This window comes from Chlorocebus sabaeus, chromosome 24 (assembly GCF_047675955.1).
Source record: "Chlorocebus sabaeus isolate Y175 chromosome 24, mChlSab1.0.hap1, whole genome shotgun sequence".
Taxonomy (NCBI): Eukaryota; Metazoa; Chordata; class Mammalia; order Primates; family Cercopithecidae; genus Chlorocebus; species Chlorocebus sabaeus.
Window position 1 is genome coordinate 9,770,916 of NC_132927.1, and position 19,757 is coordinate 9,790,672.

The 19,757-nt window shown below is 38.5% G+C and overlaps 1 protein-coding gene across 5 annotated transcripts in view; it reads left to right on the forward strand.

Annotated features, from left to right (window-relative positions):
- The window catches only part of NPAS3 (neuronal PAS domain protein 3), an 862,608-nt gene that overhangs the window by 615,181 nt on the left and 227,670 nt on the right, over nucleotides 1–19,757 (forward strand). For all 5 annotated transcript variants that reach the window (XM_073010914.1, XM_073010913.1, XM_073010915.1 and 2 more), the window contains one exon: nucleotides 3,010–3,099. In XM_073010914.1, the coding sequence (XP_072867015.1) occupies nucleotides 3,010–3,099 (90 nt within the window). The remainder of the gene's footprint in view (nucleotides 1–3,009; nucleotides 3,100–19,757) is intronic.

Below are 19,757 nucleotides of genomic sequence, written 5' to 3' on the forward strand. Positions count from 1 at the left end.
CTTCATCAGTCCATCCTTCTGCATCCAGCCAGGCTTCCAACTGTCCCTTGTGTCCTTAGAAGTTCTCCTGTGATCTCTGTTTGTGTTGTTGCTCTAATTGACAATGACATTAAAATTTGAGAAGATGACTTACACAGTTCTCTGTGATTGTGTACCAAGCCATGGCTATCAGGTCAAAAGGAAAACCTAACAAGCCCTTTTATAAGCTCCAAGGGAATAGTCACAAAGGGGAGGGTCCTAATTCTCATGAGTCATCCTCAGGAGACATCTCGTTTGAGGTAAAGATATGTTGAAATTAGATCCTTCCCAAACTTCTGGAAGGAAATATCCCTCCCTTTGCACTGGTTCAAAGTGAGGTTCTGCTATACTACATCCTGTGCTTGAAAGGCTCTATCAGAAAAGGGTCCAGAGGGTTTGCAGTTTTGTGAAAGGTAAGGAGCCCAGTTCCCTTAGACAGTACAGTATTTTATTCCCAAAAGCTGGTTCTGGAGAAATATTTCACAGCAAAGGTGGCCAGGTAACCTCCTATGGAAATAACTTAAGTAATCTCTTGCCATCCTACTTCCCCTCTGTCTTGTACCCACAATGGGAAGATTCTATCGTTTGAACACAAGTTGTTCAAAAACAAGGGATGATGTTTAAGATGTCACAGGCTGCCTCTTAGGGTAAATATTTTAATTTCAGAAATGCTGCAAATATTTGCCTTTTCATTAATTCACACATGTCAATTAGAGAATCTTTATTTTTATTGGAAGGTAGTATAGTTAGTTCTTAAGTCCCACTGCCAAAGTTCAACTCTAAACTCCAAACTAGGAATAGGCTTGTTGCCTAACTTCACTAATCCTCAATTTCCCTGTATATAAAAAGTAGATAATAATACAATAACTTCATATAATACTTGTGAAAATTAAAAGAGACAATATGTGCAAACTGCTTAGCACAGAATGCTTAATAAATGTAAGCTGGCATTATTGTATTATTGTAGCTAAAAGCTCATCTATCATGTAATTTGCTCTTTAGTGGAACAATATAATGTGACTTTTGAATTGTTTTCAGAACCCAAGAAATCAGAGGAGGGGGTTGGGTGTCATCCACAGTTTCTGACCAGTGGGGCAGTGAAAACATGTCAGGAAACAGGAAAATCCACTTTTTTTTTTTTTTTTTTTGAGACAGAGTCTTGCTCTGTTGTCTAGTCTAGAGTACAGTGGTGTGATCTTGGCTCACTGCAACCTCCTCCTCCCGGGTTCAAGTGATTCTTGTGCCTCATCCTCCCAAGTAGCTGGGATTACAGGTGTGCCACCACACCCAGCTACTTTTGTGTTTTTAGTAGAGATGGGGTTTCCACCATGTTGGCCAGGGTGGTCTTGAACTCCTGGTCTCAAGTGATGTGCCCACCTTGGCTTCCCGAAGTGCTAGGATTACAGGCATGAGCCACTGTATCTGGCAGAAAATCCAAATTTTATATATACATACACACATATATATGTTTGTGTGTATCTGTATGCATGCATATATATACACATTCATATATAAGAATATATATAATATATAGTCTCCCCAAAATTCAGTATTTTAGGAGACTGAAATTATTGCTAGGATTTGAGAAGGCACATATTTCTAACTAAATTCACACACTTCTTCCACCTTTCTATATTTTACAAATTTTGTCATTAATTTAGTGTTTTCACATACCTTGTTCCTAGCATGGGTTTCCTGTATTTGCAAATTCACAGCCTTTTTTTAACACCACTCACATTTAAAAACTTTTTCTTGTACAAGCAGCACTTGTGCAATCTACCTTGTTAAAAATAAATATAAAGCAAAACAAAAGATGTGAGGATGACAGAGGGTGTAGGATGCACTGGATTGCAAGAATTTGAAACAAATTTAACCTCAGTTTGAATGCTGTATTGCAGGTGGAGTTCATGATGATCTACACCATTCATCAAACTGAAAATGCAACCCTCCATTGGGAAAGTAGGCTGAGGTTTTAGGAGTTACAGATGATGTGTAGCATCCTTTTTCTTTCTTTATTCTTTCTTTCTTTCTTCTTTTGTTCCATTTCAGTAGTTGTGATAGAAACTAGAACTATCGCTATAAAACTTTAATAGAGAGTTTTGCAAAACAGGATTACAGTTTGTCAGATTGCAGCCCATAAACATTATCCCTTAATGTATTGACATTTCCTATTGTTCTAACATAGTGAGCACTAGGAGTAAAGAAGGCATCATTCCTTATTAATTAGCAAATTGTTGATGTTCAGAGTAGTGCAAGTAGTGATTTTACCTGCTCTTGATATAGGAAGCCTTTTTTTCTTTCATTTCATTACGATCTTTATTCCTGTTCAACTATTTAATGGAGAATCTTGCTGATTTAATCTCAGTAACCACTGAATCCAAAAAAAAAAATAAAGGCAACATCTCATAAAATCAGCATGACCTTATTTTGTACATGAATGTAATGTATCTTGATCAAAATGACAGAGACATAAGTCCCTAAAGTAAAAGAAAGCTTTCAGTCTTAATTCAGACATTTAATTTATTCATGTATAATGCAATACTAAAAGATCTTAGGACTTTCATTAAACACGGAGAAAAAAATGATCTTAAATTCAGCGTGGCTGGGCGCGGTGGCTCACGCCTATAATCCCAGCACTTTTGGGAGGCCGAGGCGGGGGCAGATCACCTGAGGTCAGGAGTTCAATACCAGCCTGGCCAACATGGTGAAACCCTGTCTCTACTAAAAATACAAAAATTAGCTGGGCATGGTGGCACGTGCCTGTAGTCCCAGCTACTCAGGAGGCTAAGGCAGGAAAATTGTTTGAACCCAGGAGGTAGAGGTTGCAGTGAGCTGAGATCATGCCACTGCACCTCCAGCCTGGGAGACAAAGCAAGACTCTGTCTTTAAAAAAAAAAAAAAATTCAATGTATTGCTTTTTCTCAGTGGCCTTACTAATTAAATCTGCATCCTTTGTATTTATTAATCTATTTATATTTTTTTTTCCTGCAGTCCCTGGATGGCTTTGTATTTGCACTAAATCAAGAAGGAAAATTTTTGTACATTTCCGAAACAGTCTCCATCTACCTAGGCCTCTCACAAGTAAGTAAAACAATTTTAGATTCTTGGCAGCGATTATGAAGCCTTCTTCAGCCTCATGTTTTTCCTTCTTCAAGGAATATTCTGTTTAGCATGAATTATCAAATGTATTATTTAATGGCTTTACCTGACTGTTCTCTCAAAGTCAGTGAGAAACCTGTGTGTTAGTGTTGAACATTCAGAATAAACTTGTGCTCAAAAACTTTAGTTCCCCTCCCCACCCCCCAAGGATCATTATTAATTTATTGAGAACAAATGAAGTTTCTTCCCTTGGTTGTTTTGAACTTTGAAACCTCTGTGCCCGGTAGGAGAGGGACACACTAATAGTGCTTCCCTTGTGTCCTATTACTGGATGTTTATGGAGTACCCTGCATTATCCTGGGAGCTGACACAATGGCAGGAGTCATTTGGAGTCAAGAAATGCTGAAAGAGACCATTAAAATGTGTGGCAGGGAGGGTTCCAGCAAGGATATATTTTGCTGCCTTTGCAAATGCTTCCAAATGCTGAAAGATGATTTCATAAAATAAGATAGCTTTTCATTATTTGCCATTTAATTACTCACATGTGTTTTTTGGAGAGTAAAAGAAAAGAAAATGGAGGCTGATGGGCCAGGGACAAAAATCCTGGATGTTACTTCTCGAAATTCCCCTGGAACACAAAAATTGAAGTTCCAGTGAATTCCAAGACATGGGCTGCATCTAGTGAATGCCAAAATATCCTGAAGCAAGGTTTGCAATTCAGCTAATTATCCAGATGTTTTCTCCATAAAAAGGCTGAACATCTGGGTATTTGCGCCCATACAGGTGATTGGCTGAGTTTGACCCCTTTCATCTGGTGATTTGGCATAAGGAAAACACTACCTCGGTGGGAGGGATTTTGTGTGTGTGTGTGATGATCTGCCAAGTTGGATAATCTACCGCTCATTCAGTTGCCCCTTGAAGCTAGAGATAGAGATAAGATTTGTCTCTCTCCTTTAAAACAGGACCCACCCCAGACTCCTTGCTTCTGAAAGTTGGCACAGCTCTAAGGAGGCATCCAGCAAGTCTGGACCCTTTTGGCTATTAGTGAGTTTGCCGGGTAATGGCTAAATCAAGAAAGACATTGGAAAATAATAGAGAGAGAGATTTGGCATGTGAGGAGGCTTGGGGAAGGAGGAGAACCACTGCCAAATTTGATTATTTACTGTTGAGAATCCAAACAAGGGTCTGTTCTGTTAATGCTTTTTGAGGAACATGCAAGCTCTCAGCTATAGTGTATAGAGTAATTCTATTTTATGTGGACTTTAGCAAACCAAATGATAGAAACCGAGCTTTTGTTAACTCAGTATTAGTATTCTTGTATCTTGTTGAAAGATCTGGTTTTGTAATAGCCTTTAATAGACTTTAAGCCTTGTCTTAATCTGTCTGGGACCTAGTATTGAGAATCTTCAATTTTGAAATTGGCGAGCCACCATGTTGCGATGTTGTTATTACCATATAGAACTGAAAACACCACTGTTTGTTGTTCTGCAATGCACATATTCATGTTTCATGCAGGGTATCCAGCAAAGTTTAATAAGCCAGTAAAGAAGAAGGATGAATAATTAGTTTAAGCAGGTAAATGCTAATTAGGGAACTCCTGAAAAGCATCCATTATATACTAGCTCAAAACACATTTTACAGCCCTGGTTAGTGGTGTAATCCAAATTCTGTCAAGGCAACTGCATTTTCTGTAATTGAGATGTGTATGTTTGCTTTGCATAACAGATGGCTCTGTATGCTTAGACTGATAGCTAGGAAAATAATAATTGCATTATTCTGGCCAAAAGAATATTAGCTCTTGGGTTTTGGCCATTTCAGTCAGTCCTCCTGCCAGCACAGCATATGCACATATATGGATTGGATTTTCAAGGAAATTGATGCATCTGGAATAGTGCGGCCATCTGAAATATCATCTGTTCAAGAAAAATTTGGCTTTAACCCTATGCTGGTTTCTCCTTAAAAGTATTTTATTTAGCTGCTTTTCTACTGTATCATCACGTAAAATCTGAAACAAATAATGGATGTTTCTGTGAAATAAAGCAGCTATGTAGACATGGTCCAGTATCTGGCAATTTCTGTGCAGTCAGTCCCAGATTTTATATATAATGGGTTTTAAAGCACATCCCAGTAGTCAGCATCTTGACTTATCCAGGGGTGGACCCTGGCCAAAATGTGCCATTGCCTTCTCCTGTGGTGGATGTGTTCAGCGTTGGCAGAAACTGTCAAATATGCAGGTAGAGGCTGTAAGATAGGAGACATGGGCCTTCATTTGGCAGCACTACACAACTGAATTGATGAGGGATCAATCAGTAGAAAGTGATTTATTTTTGCATGTACCAATTTATGTACCTAAAAGTGATTTTTGCATATACCAATTTATGTATTTAGTGTTCAAAACTGAAGCTTAAGAATAGTTCTGCATTAATATAAAAATAATATGATAAGAACATGATATATTTTTAAATGCCCAAAGCATGAGAGAAAAAAAAATCTATGCTAAAACTCTGGAAAAGAGTTTTCTACCCAGTTAAGTTTCTGAGTCCTAATAGAGAAATCGAAGTCCCCAAGACACAACTCTTTCCAAGTTTCTTCAATGCCTTGTTTCAGCTGTAGGGGTTGTGGGGTGATATAGTAAGTAAATATACTCTAAGTCAATTAAGCATTTGTTCTTTTATGAGCACACACACAGACACACACACACACACACACACACACACACACACCCTTAATCAAATGCAAACCAAATGCTCTGCTTGTGTTCTACAACTTTGGCTAAGTGGTTATTCCATCAAATTCTAGACAGTGATAAGCAATCTATAAAGTTATGGTCCCTCCTTTCCTTTCCAAATAGTTTTGTTAAAGACAGTGTGTAACTCTGTCATCAAAGACTTGTCCAGTGAAATTGTTGAGGAGGACTGTGAGCATGTCAGTTTGTTGCAGAGCATAGCTATGTCTGTGTTTCTAACTCTCAAGATATCCCTTCCTCAGTTTTATTTTCTTTCAATGTGTACATAAATGTGGTGGCTTTAAAACAGCTTATGCTCAGGAAAGAATTAGAATTCTTTTTTAGCTCACAATAAAACAAGATAGGGAACCTTCTACTGAGCTCTGTTGTGTAGCGTGAGGGTAGAGACAGCCAGAGCGGATTTTCTCTTTGACACTCCCTTGGGTGGGACACCTCCTGGTGTCCAGGGCATGTGCTTGCGGGTTTTCTCTTTAAAGTATTCTCATCTTGTTGTAATTAGGGGAAATAGTGAATGATGGTGATTTCTGAACCTCCTCAACAGTCCTCTTGACTTTGCCAGATACACACACACACACACACACACACACACACAGAGAGAGAGAGAGAGAGAGAGAGAGAGATGTATATATTTAACCTAACAACATCCAAGGAGTAGTTTCAGGTTATAGAAGTATCCACTGTTGACTTGCTTTCCTGTGTAAAAATGATTCCCAGTTACTCACCAAGAGGCCTTATCTTAAAAGAAGATTCCCACATACTGATGCTGAGTTTGGCTTGCATAGAGACTAAATAACTTCTTATACCTGGTGATGGCATTCAGAGCTGCTCACAACAGCTGTGCTTTCTAGCTATAATGGAACAGGCAGAAGTGAAAATGAATTAAGAAAACAGAATGGGTTCCCTAACCCTGAAAATGTAGCAATGATATATAGCCAGCATTTATGAAATCTCTTCCAAAATGTAAGGGGCTTAATCGCCAAAGAATCCAAAAGAGACTTTACATGATAAATAAAAAATATTTCTAGTTGATATAGGATTTAAAGCTTAGAGAAATATTTATTTGTTGGCTTATACTCTCCTCTTTCCACAAAGGATTTGAAATAGCTTACATAAACACATATGATAAAAATAATGTCAAAATAGAACTAGGGAATAAGGAAAAGGAGATAAGCAAAAGTAGGTAAACTATTACCACATAGTAGGAAAACACAAAAAAGGGGCTCATAAAAAGACCATTTAGTACAAATGGTCTTTATTAAAGCTTCAGATTTAACCATGAGCTTCATGGTAACCAAAGCAAAAAGGGAAATCCAGTCAACCATCAAAAATGAAAAACCATTGTTTCTTAAGGAAAGCAAAGTTTTTCTGGGACTGAAATCTGAAAATCTCACATACAATTTTGGTAGAGCTAACCTGTAGATTATGACACCAATTTGCTTCCACTGGAATCCATATTCACAGCGAGGCTGTCGTGATCCACACCGCAAACACAAAGACCCAAATTACAAATCTCATAACAGGCAGAAGCCCGTTCCCCGCCAGCCATAGCCGTACGGAAGACCATTTGGAGAGCGAAGTTCTGTTCCCGCATCCAGGCCTCACAATAGCATTGGCTAGTTTGGTGGTTTACATGGTTTCAAATCGGCTTTCCTTCACCCATACTCACATCCTGCATTTTCTTCTAAATCCTCATGAGAAATTCACATTATCATTGCCAGAGGCAGAGGACATGAGAGACTCAGTTAACCAGAGAATACAATTGGACTCATATCCTCTGAAAACATTTTTTCTGGAAAGTGAGGTGAGACAAGATAATTCTGATGCACACCTATCCCAGCAAAGTGCTTTCAGGTTAATGTAGAGTCCTGTTTACAACAAAATGAGATCTAGAGCAAGCCAGGATATGTACACATTTGTATGGGGTGATATCATTAGAAAATACCCTACGTGCCAGCTAAAGCCTCTCTTGAAATGTGTTCTAATCACCCCCCCCCCCCCACTGCCTCCAGTCCCCTCGTGCACATAATGAGTCACTTCCCTTTTTTCTCACCTAGTCCTCACCCTTATATAAGGTATTTCCTGGCTATTGTAAGCCAGCCAGAAGGTAGCTGCAGACAAGGTTACAAATTGACTTGATTCAAGGCAGCTTGCTGAAAAGGGCAGGGTGGCTGCAGATTATAATAAGAGTTAATAGAGGTGAAGGTGCAAGGGGGTTAGTGGTTGTTTTAAATTTGGTACTTTTTTTAAGCCATGCAGATATATTTGCCGTAAACTCCTTTCCTTATCCTGTTGTTCATCTCCATATTTTAGATTTCTCTGCATTTGTTATATAGAATGGCAAATAAAATTACAGCTACAGCACACAAGTACAAGGTCAAATAAATGACAGAGCTCAGTCTATTTGTGAAGCTATTCTGAAAGGGAACCATGGTGCCAAATGTGGTTTATTTGAATAATAAAGAAGAATTAGATTCCCCTGATAACTTGGCCGAGGGCCAATAAATCACTGGAGGTTAAAGATGCTTTGCAACTGCCATGTCTTTCTTTTGCTTTTCCAAAGTGCAAGCCTCACTCTTCCATTCTGTGTTTTTCAATGCAAATCAAGTTGAGGTTAGTATGTAGCTAACACTCTTACTTCCCTGCTTGTAAAAGATATATATATATTTCTTTAGTGGGGTTAAAAAAAGAGAAGACATTAGCTTTCCTTACAAGTGATTCTCTTGTTTGGCATCATCACATCCTAGAGAGCTGGAATATAAAGACAAAAAAGGTATTATTTCAACACAGCAGAGGGATTACAATGATGGAGCCAAGTGTTAGCATTTTTGCAGTGGGTGTTCTAAATTTATTCAATGCTGGGTAACTGGAGTTCTTTTAATAAATGAATGCAAATACTGCTTTATGGCCCCCCTTTTAAAAATATTTCAAGTACACATACCTTAATTTTTAAAAAAGAAGAAAAGTGTATAATTTTCTGCAGCTGTGACCGCCCCCCACCCACCCCAACTAGCAAGTCTACATTTTTCTCCTGTACACTAATCATAAAAAGTTCATCACTTCTGGGTGTAACAAAGAAAAATGCCCTTTTGAAGGTGGAAGCTCTGAGGGTTTGGAGACTATTGAGAAAATATAAGTATCAAAATAATTCAGAAACAGTACAAGGCACAGTGGCACATTATCAATTTACAACATTTAAATTGATAAATGCTTGGTGGTGAAGGCCTACAAGGGCACTTTGAAAAGCAAATAGCGACCTGGTGAAGAAATTGATTTTTCCCCCCCGAAAATGACTGCATGATGCATCATTTGACTGCATGCTGTCCGAGTGCTTGACAGAGATAATCTCAGCAATCCCACGGGTGACCTTATCGTTCTCACCAGGGCAACTTTGTCTACGTTCTGACTTTGTGCATGTCAAGGTTCCTCCCTGCAGGATCCTTGGGGGAAAAAGTTCCTCTGTTCGATCCAGATATTGAACTGCTCGTTCTTCCCCCTTTTCCTTCCACCCCACCCTTCCAAATAGGCAAACATGCCTCTTTATTTCATCCATAATTATGAATGAGCCAGGCAGAAGAATACAGCTCTGTGCTCTGTATCTTTGTTGAAGCTCCTAATACCTTTCAGTTCATAGTTCTTAGGTGATCATCTATATTTGCAGGGATCTTTTTACCAGAAAGAGTAGAAAAAATCCCTAATGTTCTTATAATGCGTTGCCACCTTGAGCAGAATGGGAAAAGATAACCAGTTTCTTTCTTCTCTGTACTTGCAGGATGTTTTTTTTTCCTCTCTCCCCTGTCATCTTTACATAGAACCCTTCTGAAACTGTCTTAAGCATTCATGTCAGTATCTAATAATAATATTCTCATACAATCCAATGATTTAAGGTATGTCTCTTATAACCTTAAAATTATGTAACAATGACATAAGGCCCAGATAGCACGTCACCTGTGCTATTTGGCTTTGAATCCCAATGGCAGCCTCTTTGCAGAGATTTGATAGAATCCACAGGGCTTCTTCAGGACTGTTGGTGTTTGGAAAGTATTTTTCTTCCACAGGGGAATCAACAATTTTTTTATGCCTAGAATTTTCTATTGATATGTATGAATGTGTGTATGTGTGTGTCTGTTGATCAGTAATCTTCCTGCCACACAGCTTGTCGTTGATAATTACAATTCTTGATTAGCCACTTCTTGAAAGCAGCAACACCCTGCCTGGTTTGGCACCCTGAAGCCCCAGTCCCCACTGCCTCTGACACCCTCAGTTCACCATATTCAACCCCTTTTACCTCCTTCTTTCATCCACAACATTAATTCTGAGTGAACAAGACGTGCTTCCTTGCTTTTGACAAGATTTGCTGCAGTCTCATGCGACAAAAACCCAACACTCATTCCAGATTCAGAAAGTAGGATTTATAACAGCATTTTAATTTAATGTTGGATGTCGAACATATAAAGAGATCACAGTAGTACTAGAGCTGAAAATTGATGCCTTTTTTATTAGTGTCCTCTCAGAAGTGGGTGAGACGCTGTTTGTGCAATGGAGCACAGAGCAGCACAGTCAGATGAATGAGGATATGCTATCTGCAAGGAATCATATTTCAAGCCACTGTCGGCCTCTATTGATGTGCTCAGAGTTGAAAGGTTATGCTAGTAAATGCCATCCGAATTTCCAGCATTAGAAATCGGTAGAATAATCTGCTGGCTGTCACTTTATGCTCAGCCTAAATGCACTGCATAGGGATGTTTTACTTATTTTAACTCCAAATTAATTTCTTATTACAGGTGCGTTTCTTTCTCTCCTCATGCTTTCATCAGTGCCCAAATGGGACTGATTTTTAACAGGTCTTCAGAGCAGACCACTATCTGTGAAAACAAATGAAAGAAATGTGCGTCATCGTACGTGAGAATCATGTTATTCTTATTTATTCCTTTGAACATATTTTTTCCAGACAGTGAGGCTAAAACACAGGAAGTTTGTGCACAGGGAGCTTTTCTTGTTAGACTGAATCATAGAATCTCAGGATAATTCAAGATAAGCTTACCATTTTCAAATGTATGAATTGAAGACCTACGTTGCTTCTTAATTTCTGGACTTAAAGTGAGCAAGAAAAAAAAGGAAGATGGAGTATTCTTCATTTTATAGTTGAGGAGATCTCAAGTCAGAAAAAAAATACTTTGTAAGGAGCTGGTTAATTTTATTTGTGTGGATCAAATAGTATTTTCAGATTCATTTTGAAGTAGAGCACTGAGCAAAAAGTAAGATTAAGAAAATTTAGTCATCATTCTAAGTCCGTAATTTATTCATTTTTAAATAATGAAACGGTGTTTTTCTGAATTAACCCATGTATTATTCATGCAGGCATTGGCAATGTAATGTCCCTGGTTTTCTGGAAAGCAATATACATTTCTTTGCCTGACAAGCAGTATTTTCTATATGGTATTAATTTAATGGCTTATTTTATTATGCAAAGTTAGAAAGTAAAGATAATTTCTGTCCATAATGTGGTACTTATATAGGCAATGTATGCAAAATAATACCTCTACACTTAAGCTGGCTATCCTTCCTCAGTTAGCTTGGACCCTATAAGAATGATGAGTGAATGCAAACTGCTCATATGAAGAATAAGAAATAGCTTGACCTTCTGGAAAGGAGGTCATAAAATCATTAAATTCATGTGAAATCCAAATTTCATTTCTACACACACACATTCAATCTATATTGGGTTTTAGCTCTTACATAAGAAGATATGGTTTTCATGACAGAAGTAACATGGCAACAATTTCAGTGATAATTTCAGTAGGACTATCATAAGGAAATTGACTTTAGATTTTTGTATAAGTTCTAGAACTAGGCTGGTAACCTGAAAATTGATGTCAGTTTTAGACAACAAATGCCCTATGGCTTTTTATCTTTCATCCTCACTCCCTTCTTTGGAATGACAGTCCAAAGATGTAATCTCTTTTTCTTAAAATCATCATTGTTAAAGAGACTGATAGCAGTTGAATTATGTAAAGTATCTTTTGATGCATTTTTGTGTAAATATGTGTTTATTCACATGCCTATATATGTTTATAAATGCATACAATTGGTTTCTTTCTGATATGGTTTTCATGCCTACTGCATTTTTATCTACAGATATAAATAATTTCCAAAATGATTCACTAAAGCAGCACACCAGGTTTTCCTTTGGGTGTCTCTTCCTCCTTTCAGGCTCCTACAGCTGCAAATTTACCACATTCAATAATAAGACAAAAACCTTCTCTGATCTGTTAATTTTTAATGTGCTGGCAGATTAAATCTATTACTTTCAATAACTATGCAAACTTTTTGAGAGCAAGAGAATGTATGCAGAAAGAAGTTTTCCCTGGGAAGGAAAAAATATGGCCTAGATTGGATGTTTTCAGGGCAGTTCAAGGCCCTTGGCAGAGGTAACACAGATACCTGTGGGCCATGTGTGGGTTTTGGTGAACCTAGGAAGTATGTCAGTAATATGCATTTGGGTATCAGGTAAATAATTACAGATGCTGTTTAGATTTTCTTCTAGGTTTTGGAGAAGCAAGCTTTATATTAAGAAACCCCTTCCCTCTTGGCCTTCTCTCGCCAGTAGAAACATTGTTTTAGGACCCCAGGTAATCCTGTTTAGCACTGCTTTGCCATGGAAACAATGAAAAATTGGTTCTTCACTAGGAACGCACTAAGACTTTAAGGAACATGCAGATAGGAGATGGTTTCATGAACCTCTGAGTTTTATTCTATAGCTCTGACCTTCAGGTATTTGTTCCTACTCTGCTTTCTTCGATAATTCTTTCTGGTTAAAGTCCCTACTTGTTAAACTTGGTATTTATTAGGAACTTAAAAAACATGTGTACTAAATGTTCTTGTCCTTATAAATAGGGGAGATGCAGAAATATTTCCAGAAAATGTGAATGATAGTGCTAGCTCTATCTATGGTAAAGATCTGGCTCTTCACCATAAAATGTACAGGCTTGCCTTGCTTTAAGAAACGTTAAGGCTAAAAACCTGCCAGATGACTAAGTAAGAGATTATTTGTATTACAATACAGATGGGGTATTTGTGTTCCTTTAAGTGGTGAGTTCCTTTTTTGGGCTTTTAATGTCTATACAGAGATTGTTATCTAATCTACAAAATCAAAAGGGAATGAAGGAAAGAGAGAGAGGCACAAAAATTAAAGTATTCAGAGGCATTCCATTTTAAGATCAATCAGAAATGAGGATGGAAAATGAGATTCTGTTGGCAGACAACTTTTTAAGATCCCTCCTAGTAAGCACAGATCTCCTCAGCCTTGGTTGCCAAGTGCAATGGGAATGTTGCTTGCAACTTGGTCGTCTGGAAGAGGAAAACATGATCCGACTGTTCAGTCTGGTTGTCCAGGGTCACTTCAAAGTGCTGTGCAGCAGTGGTTTTGCATGCTTGTGATGTCGTGTCTACATATCTGTGTGAATTACAAAAGTCTACACATCCCTGAGGACAGAAGATGCAAATTCAAGGAAAATAGGAAGTGAGACTAGGAACCAATTCCCTGAAATAATAATAAAAAAAACCCATAATTTTTCCAGTTCATTAATTAAAATTGACGTTGCCGGGTTTGCAAAGACCAAGAAAGGACCGTGCCATTCCACTACATTTCAAAACCTTTTCACTTGAGCAGACAAGTAAATCATGCAATTACTGGGACTCATTCAGCTCTTTAGTAAAAACACGGGCCTTCAACCTTGGCTGTAGCATACATGGAAATTAGAAGAGTTGAACTGAAGATATTTCTAAAATGTCACAACTGCTCTGTGACACTGGATGATATGTTTATCCTTTCATTATCACTTAGAACACCTGGGGCGGTGCTCAGGAAATCAGATAGTGCCTTTTAAAATAATTATAAAAGAAGCATAGATTAGCAAGCTGAAGGGAAAACAGACAATCCTGAATCATGACGTTACTAATTTTGAGCTGTTTGGGGGCATCAGCTTCCAAGTCACAACAGTGTAATAACTGACTGCAACTGTCAGCAGTACTGAGGAGAGAGAGTGCCAAGTATGAGTATTTCTAAAAAGCAAATGTTTCCTGGAGATGAAATCCAAGCATTCATATATTCTGTTTATAAAATTAAGACACGCCGTTGGTGGTGTTTCCTATTGTCAGTTTCTGGCTGGATCCTTTTGTCTGTTAGACATGGAGTCTTTGGAAAAACAGGAGAAAGGGCTCTGGACTGGGATCGAGGAGGCCTGGTTCTGGTCTTGCCTCTGCTGCTAGTCAGGCCAGTGACCTTGGAGCAGCCTGAATCTTCATTTTTCTTAAGCGTGAAACGAAAGGGCAATTTCTCAGATTCCTTCTTCTTTAAAATGTGTGCTCTCTGCAGTTCATCCAACGCTGGACATTTTTTCGTAAGCACTGGGGTAGAGCTGGGGGAGGGGAGCCTGGCGAAGTAGGCTATTTTATTTTTAACCTTCAAAGGAATTTAGTTGAGCAGATGCTACCCTGAACTAGTCAGAGTAGAAAAGAAATGATATGGCTTTTAAAGGGCACATCTAGCATATCTACTGGGGTAAAGTAATTCTGGCAATGCTTCAAAGGATATAACTTTTGATGGTAAAGTAGGTAGGCTATGGAATGAAATCACATATGGCAGGCTGTCAAAGTCTCCTACACTTTCAGTACATTTATATAAGTGCAAATGGAGGCTGCTTAGATGGAGTCCCTAGCAATTTCCTGCTAAGACTGCTTTCAGATTATCTGATATTATTTGACTAAATTATCTCTGTAGAAGCTGAGGACAACTTTTATGATCAAATATTTTGAAATTAGTTTTCCTTGTTGGCAGATTATCTGAAATATGAATTGCTCTCGTTCGAGCACTCGAAATTGAAAGGCTTTTGGTAACAGCAATTATACAAAAACAAGGGTACTGAAGTGCTGTATATCATGCTGAAGGGGATATGTTTATAGGTCAGTGATGTCAATAACTGGAGTTCTCACAGATACCTCATCGTTACCCTTTTATTGTGGGCTAATGCAAAGGACAGACTGACTCTCTTTCACAAGGGTATTTCATTTTCTAGAATAAATACTGATTTTCTTGACCCTATATATAATAAATAGTCAATTCATATTTATTATATTTCCCAAACCTTTCATAGGGTGGCTGAGGGTCTAAAAAGTGGAAAATACACAGAAAATATATAAAATTCTAAACAATTCAGAGGTATTATTATTCTAATGTTTGACTTGTGCATTCCTGGTGCCTTCTCTGGGAAGTATTTCAATCATTCTATGAGCCTTATCTGTTCATATTTGTAGCCTCCTAATTAACAATAATTACAACTTTTTTTTTAATTTTAAAAGGCTTTAAAACAAGAAAGAAAAGAAAGGATGCTTGGAAGAGGCCCAAGCGGGTGACTTGAAGAACAGGTGCCCTAACTAACATTTATTAAGCTATTACTCTGTGCCAGGCACTGTTCTAAGTACTTTAAATAAATTAAGGTGTGTAATCCTAATGATTGTTAGGTACTATTACAGTCTCCATTTTATAGATAAGAAAATTGAGGCAAAGAGGTTAAATAGCTTACCCAAGATCATACAAGAAGGAAGTGGCAGAACTAGCGTTTACACCCAGCCCAATTGACTCCAAAGCACTCATTGTTAACCAGTAATGCTAGTTACCTCTGTACGGTTTTACGTAATTGGCATGTCGAATTATTCATTTTATGTGTTAAGAGAAACTGAGACATGGTACAATTAAGCATCCCACTCAGAACTATAAAATAGTTATTCTTGGCCAGGCTCAGTGGCTCACGCCTGTAATCCCTGCGCTTTGGGAGGCTGAGGTGGGTGGATGACAAGGTCAAGAGATCGAGACCAGGCTGGCCAACATGGTGAAACCCTGTCTCTACTAAAAATACAAAAATTAACCAGGTGTGGTGGCAGATGCCTGTAGTCCCAGCTACTCGGGAGTCTGAGGCAGGAGAATCGCTTTCACCCGGGAAGCAGAGGTTGCAGTGAGCCGAGATCATGCCACTGCACTCCATCCTAGAGACAGAGTGAGACTCCTTCTCAAAAAAAAAAAAAAAAGTTATTCTCACAATGCTAATGGTGTAAATGAACTTGTGAAAACATCAGTAAAGTTATATAGATACACCTGAAAATTCTGATACTCAACATTTTTAGAAATATTCCAAGATTCAGTAGAGTAGTAGGGCCTAGTAATCAATAAAACAGGTCCAAACCCAGGGTTCCCATGACACTCACCACACTGTTAATTGCATCCATGCATACCAGCATTCAGCTAGTATTTGCTGAATGACCTATGTGTGCAAAAACTGTGCCGGAAACAGAGGCTATTGATAACTAAGGTGTAGTTCCTGCCCTTAAGGAGCTGGTGCCTGCAAGATGCTTTAGACATGGCAACCAAGCTATGATGACCTACAAGTGTTAAGTCCAAATATTTTAGTGAATACTGAATGTCATGGTCACAATGGAGAGATCCACTACAAATCACGAAAATAGAATGTGGATGACTAACTCTGCCTGGAGAAGTTTGCAAAGAATTTACTGAAGAAAAAGTAACGCTTTTGGTCAGGGCTTGAAGGGCATTTTCTGTGTAGGAAAGGGAAAGGTAGTATTCCAGGCCAAGGAAGGCATATGTACAAAGCTATTTCCTATGGGAGAGATGAGTCTGGAAAGTTAGGACTTGGCCAATTTGGAAAGGGTGTCAGAGTAAGCTAAGGAAATTGGAATTTTTCCTTTAGACCCTTGGGAGCTGTAAAATACTTTAAAGGGAAAAGTGCAATATTAGATTTGTGCTTTAGGGAAAAAAATAATTCTGGCTAAAAAGAAATGGAGGATAGAAAGCATCCTCCAATTAAAAGACTGATAAATAGTCCAGAAAAGAGGTGAAAGGTGATGACATTAGGGCACACCAGTGGAAATAAAAGAAGGGGATGGATTTGAGAAGCCTTTTTCCGGTAAGATCAATGCCATGATGACCAATCAAATGTGGTGGAAAGCAAGAAGGAAGTACATTTTTAAAACTTAGTTTGGATTTAGACATGTGGCATTTGAGAAGCTCATGGGACATCTGTTGAATGGACAGGCTTCAGAGCTCAAGAGAGGTTGGGTTCAAAGTTCCAGGTTGGGAAGTGGTTAGCATATAAATTATACCTGGACCCAAAGGAATTAGATGAGATTACCAAGAAAAACCTGTAGTTTAGGAAACAGGGAGTGTGAGCTGCTGAGAAGGCAAGCCTGAGAAAATCTCAGTTTACTGACAGGCCGAGGAAGAGAAGGCAGCATATACTATGCAGCACAAATGATCAGAAAGCGACCTGGCTGGTTTCCTCCTCAGGAAGAACCCTAAGAAGTTATCATTAGGAAATGCAAAGAAAAAAGGCTTTCAGAAAGGATATGGTCAAGTGTCCGAAAGCTTAAATACTATAAGGAAAGATAAAAAGCCATCAGACCCATCAGTTCAAAGATTTCCATGATTTGACTGTCATGGGCTAGCACTAGCGAAGGCTGGGGCCCAAATGCAGTGGCTTGTGGGGCCAGAAGTCCAAATGTATTCAGCAAATGTTGGCCTCTCTTCCAAGCAGTTTGGTGGCAAAGAAAGGGGGTGAGGTGGATGGACGGACCAAGGGGAGGGTGAAAAGTAGTTTGAGGGAGAGAAAGTGTTGATGGATCTCATTTTTAAGCTGAGGGAACTTTAAGTGGAGAAGCTGGGGTGTAAAGAAAGATATATTTAAAGACTCAAGAGAGGGATCCTCATCGAACCCAGGTCTCAGAAGAATAAGCTTGATGATGTGAAAGGCATGCACCTGAGAAATAAGTAGGGTTATCTCTTCCTCTTCTGCTGAGGAGAAGTAGGGGAATGGACTTTGGAGGTGGGAGGGGGAAAGGAGAGAGACCAGTTTTAAACTCATGGTGGCTCTCACCTGGTAAAGGTAAAACAGGACCAAGAATATGTAGTGACTTTTGCTAGGATTGGTCAGCCTTGGTCCATGCACACAGTGGTGCAAAGGACAAGGATGCTGAAGTACCAGGGATGCCAGGCAGGAGGAAGCTCAAAGCAGGAGAGGGCAGTCACAGGTCAAGGCCAGAATAATTCTGACTCTTTTCTACCAAACATGTTAGGAGGTACTGCCCCAAGACAAAAATCCTGGGAAATTCAAAGGAGAGTAATGATTCCATTGTAGACCAACACATCATGCAATTAACTTTTACCATTTAACATAGCTTGTTAACCACTGCTGTATAGTCTCCTGCCCATTACCTTTTGACTATTAACTGATGATTGAATCCACTAACACTGACAGAATCCGAGATTCATAGATTGTATTCGTTGTTCCTATTTTTTAACTCTGATAATTTGAGTTGAAAGGAAAAAATTGAGGAAGTATTTTCTGTAATATTTTAGACTTTGAAACCCTCATTTCCTTTTCCGTGACTCTTAAATCACATATAAGCAGCCCATGCAAAGTAGTTTTGCCAGGTCTCTTTTAATTTATAGGTTTTCCAGTTGTTCCTAATGTCTCTCCGAATGCTGAGGCTCCCACATTCCTTTTCTGCCTCATTTGTGTCTTTGTACAATTAGGACATAATTGGTAAAAAGAATATTCATGTGGAGGTACAGGGTCTAAGGAAGATACAGTCCTTCAGTGAGCTCTTGGTAAGAGAAATGATTTGTTTGCTTTGTTGTTTGGAGCTTATTTTATGGTGAAAAATTTTTAAATGCCTTTGGGCTTTTAAAATCTATTTTTAATTGTTCTTTTTAACAATAAATGATTATAAGATAGAAAACTGTTTAATAATTGTAACTAGATGTATCTACTGTAGTAAGGATTTTGTTCACGTCAAAGTAGATAATATAGAACATGTACATTTAAGACCTTCAGAATGTGTATCAATACTGCTTTTCGTTTCCTGAGAAAGAGAAAATGGAAGGAAAGAAAGAATGAGAGAGGGTGAGGGGAGAGAGAGGAAGCTAAGAAAGAATAAATATATTCTTTGTAGCAGCCCCCCCAAGTCCCTTGTAGCCACCTCAACCCTTAGGTTGCCAAATACAGACCTGTGGCAAACTGGATTTTGCAAATATTTAAATCGAATGTGTAAAGTAAGCCATGATCTATGCCTGCTTGCAAAAGTGGGCCTATTAAATGAAACAAATGCCATCCATGTCTGTTTCCAGCTGAGGTTATAATGTGTGGGATGGTGTAGTGCCAGATTCCCTTTGCATTCGGCGTCATAAACCACACAGTTTATAGTACCATGTGAATTTGTAGAGCTGATTGTTTTATTATATTTGAGTGTAAATTTTTCATCTCTTTCAGTTCCACCACGATTCTCAGAGAATACAGGTTTTGTGCTGATACGATGTTTCCTAGCTCTAGGCATGGCCTACCCATACTACTGACTGTAATTTACTTTTTGGTGTCTGTCGCCTTGAGCTTGCCTTCTGACTAGCTTGTTGAATGATGTGCTAATCCATTATATTTTTCAGACAAGTGTATCGACCAGTATAAACAGACTGGAGGGCACAAACCTAAATGAAAACTATACTTCCCTGAATCGTTTAAAAAGCTACTGCTTGGTGGCAGTGTGAAATAACTTGGCTCTGTACATTAAGTAAAGGAGAGGGAGATCTCAATAAATAAAACAAAAAATTGAAATATCCCTGCCTGCAGGAGATAGGTCCAGTTTTCAGATGTTCACCTTTATTCACCTCTATTGTTTTAACATGATGATCAGAAAGGACCACTTTAAAAATGCCCTCTTCTGATACGAATCGAGAGTAAAACACAATGTTTAGCATCTCCTGCTGTTTGCGAGACATTCCTACCCAGTCCTGAGTATCTTTCACTTATAACATGCTTATACAAATAAAGAG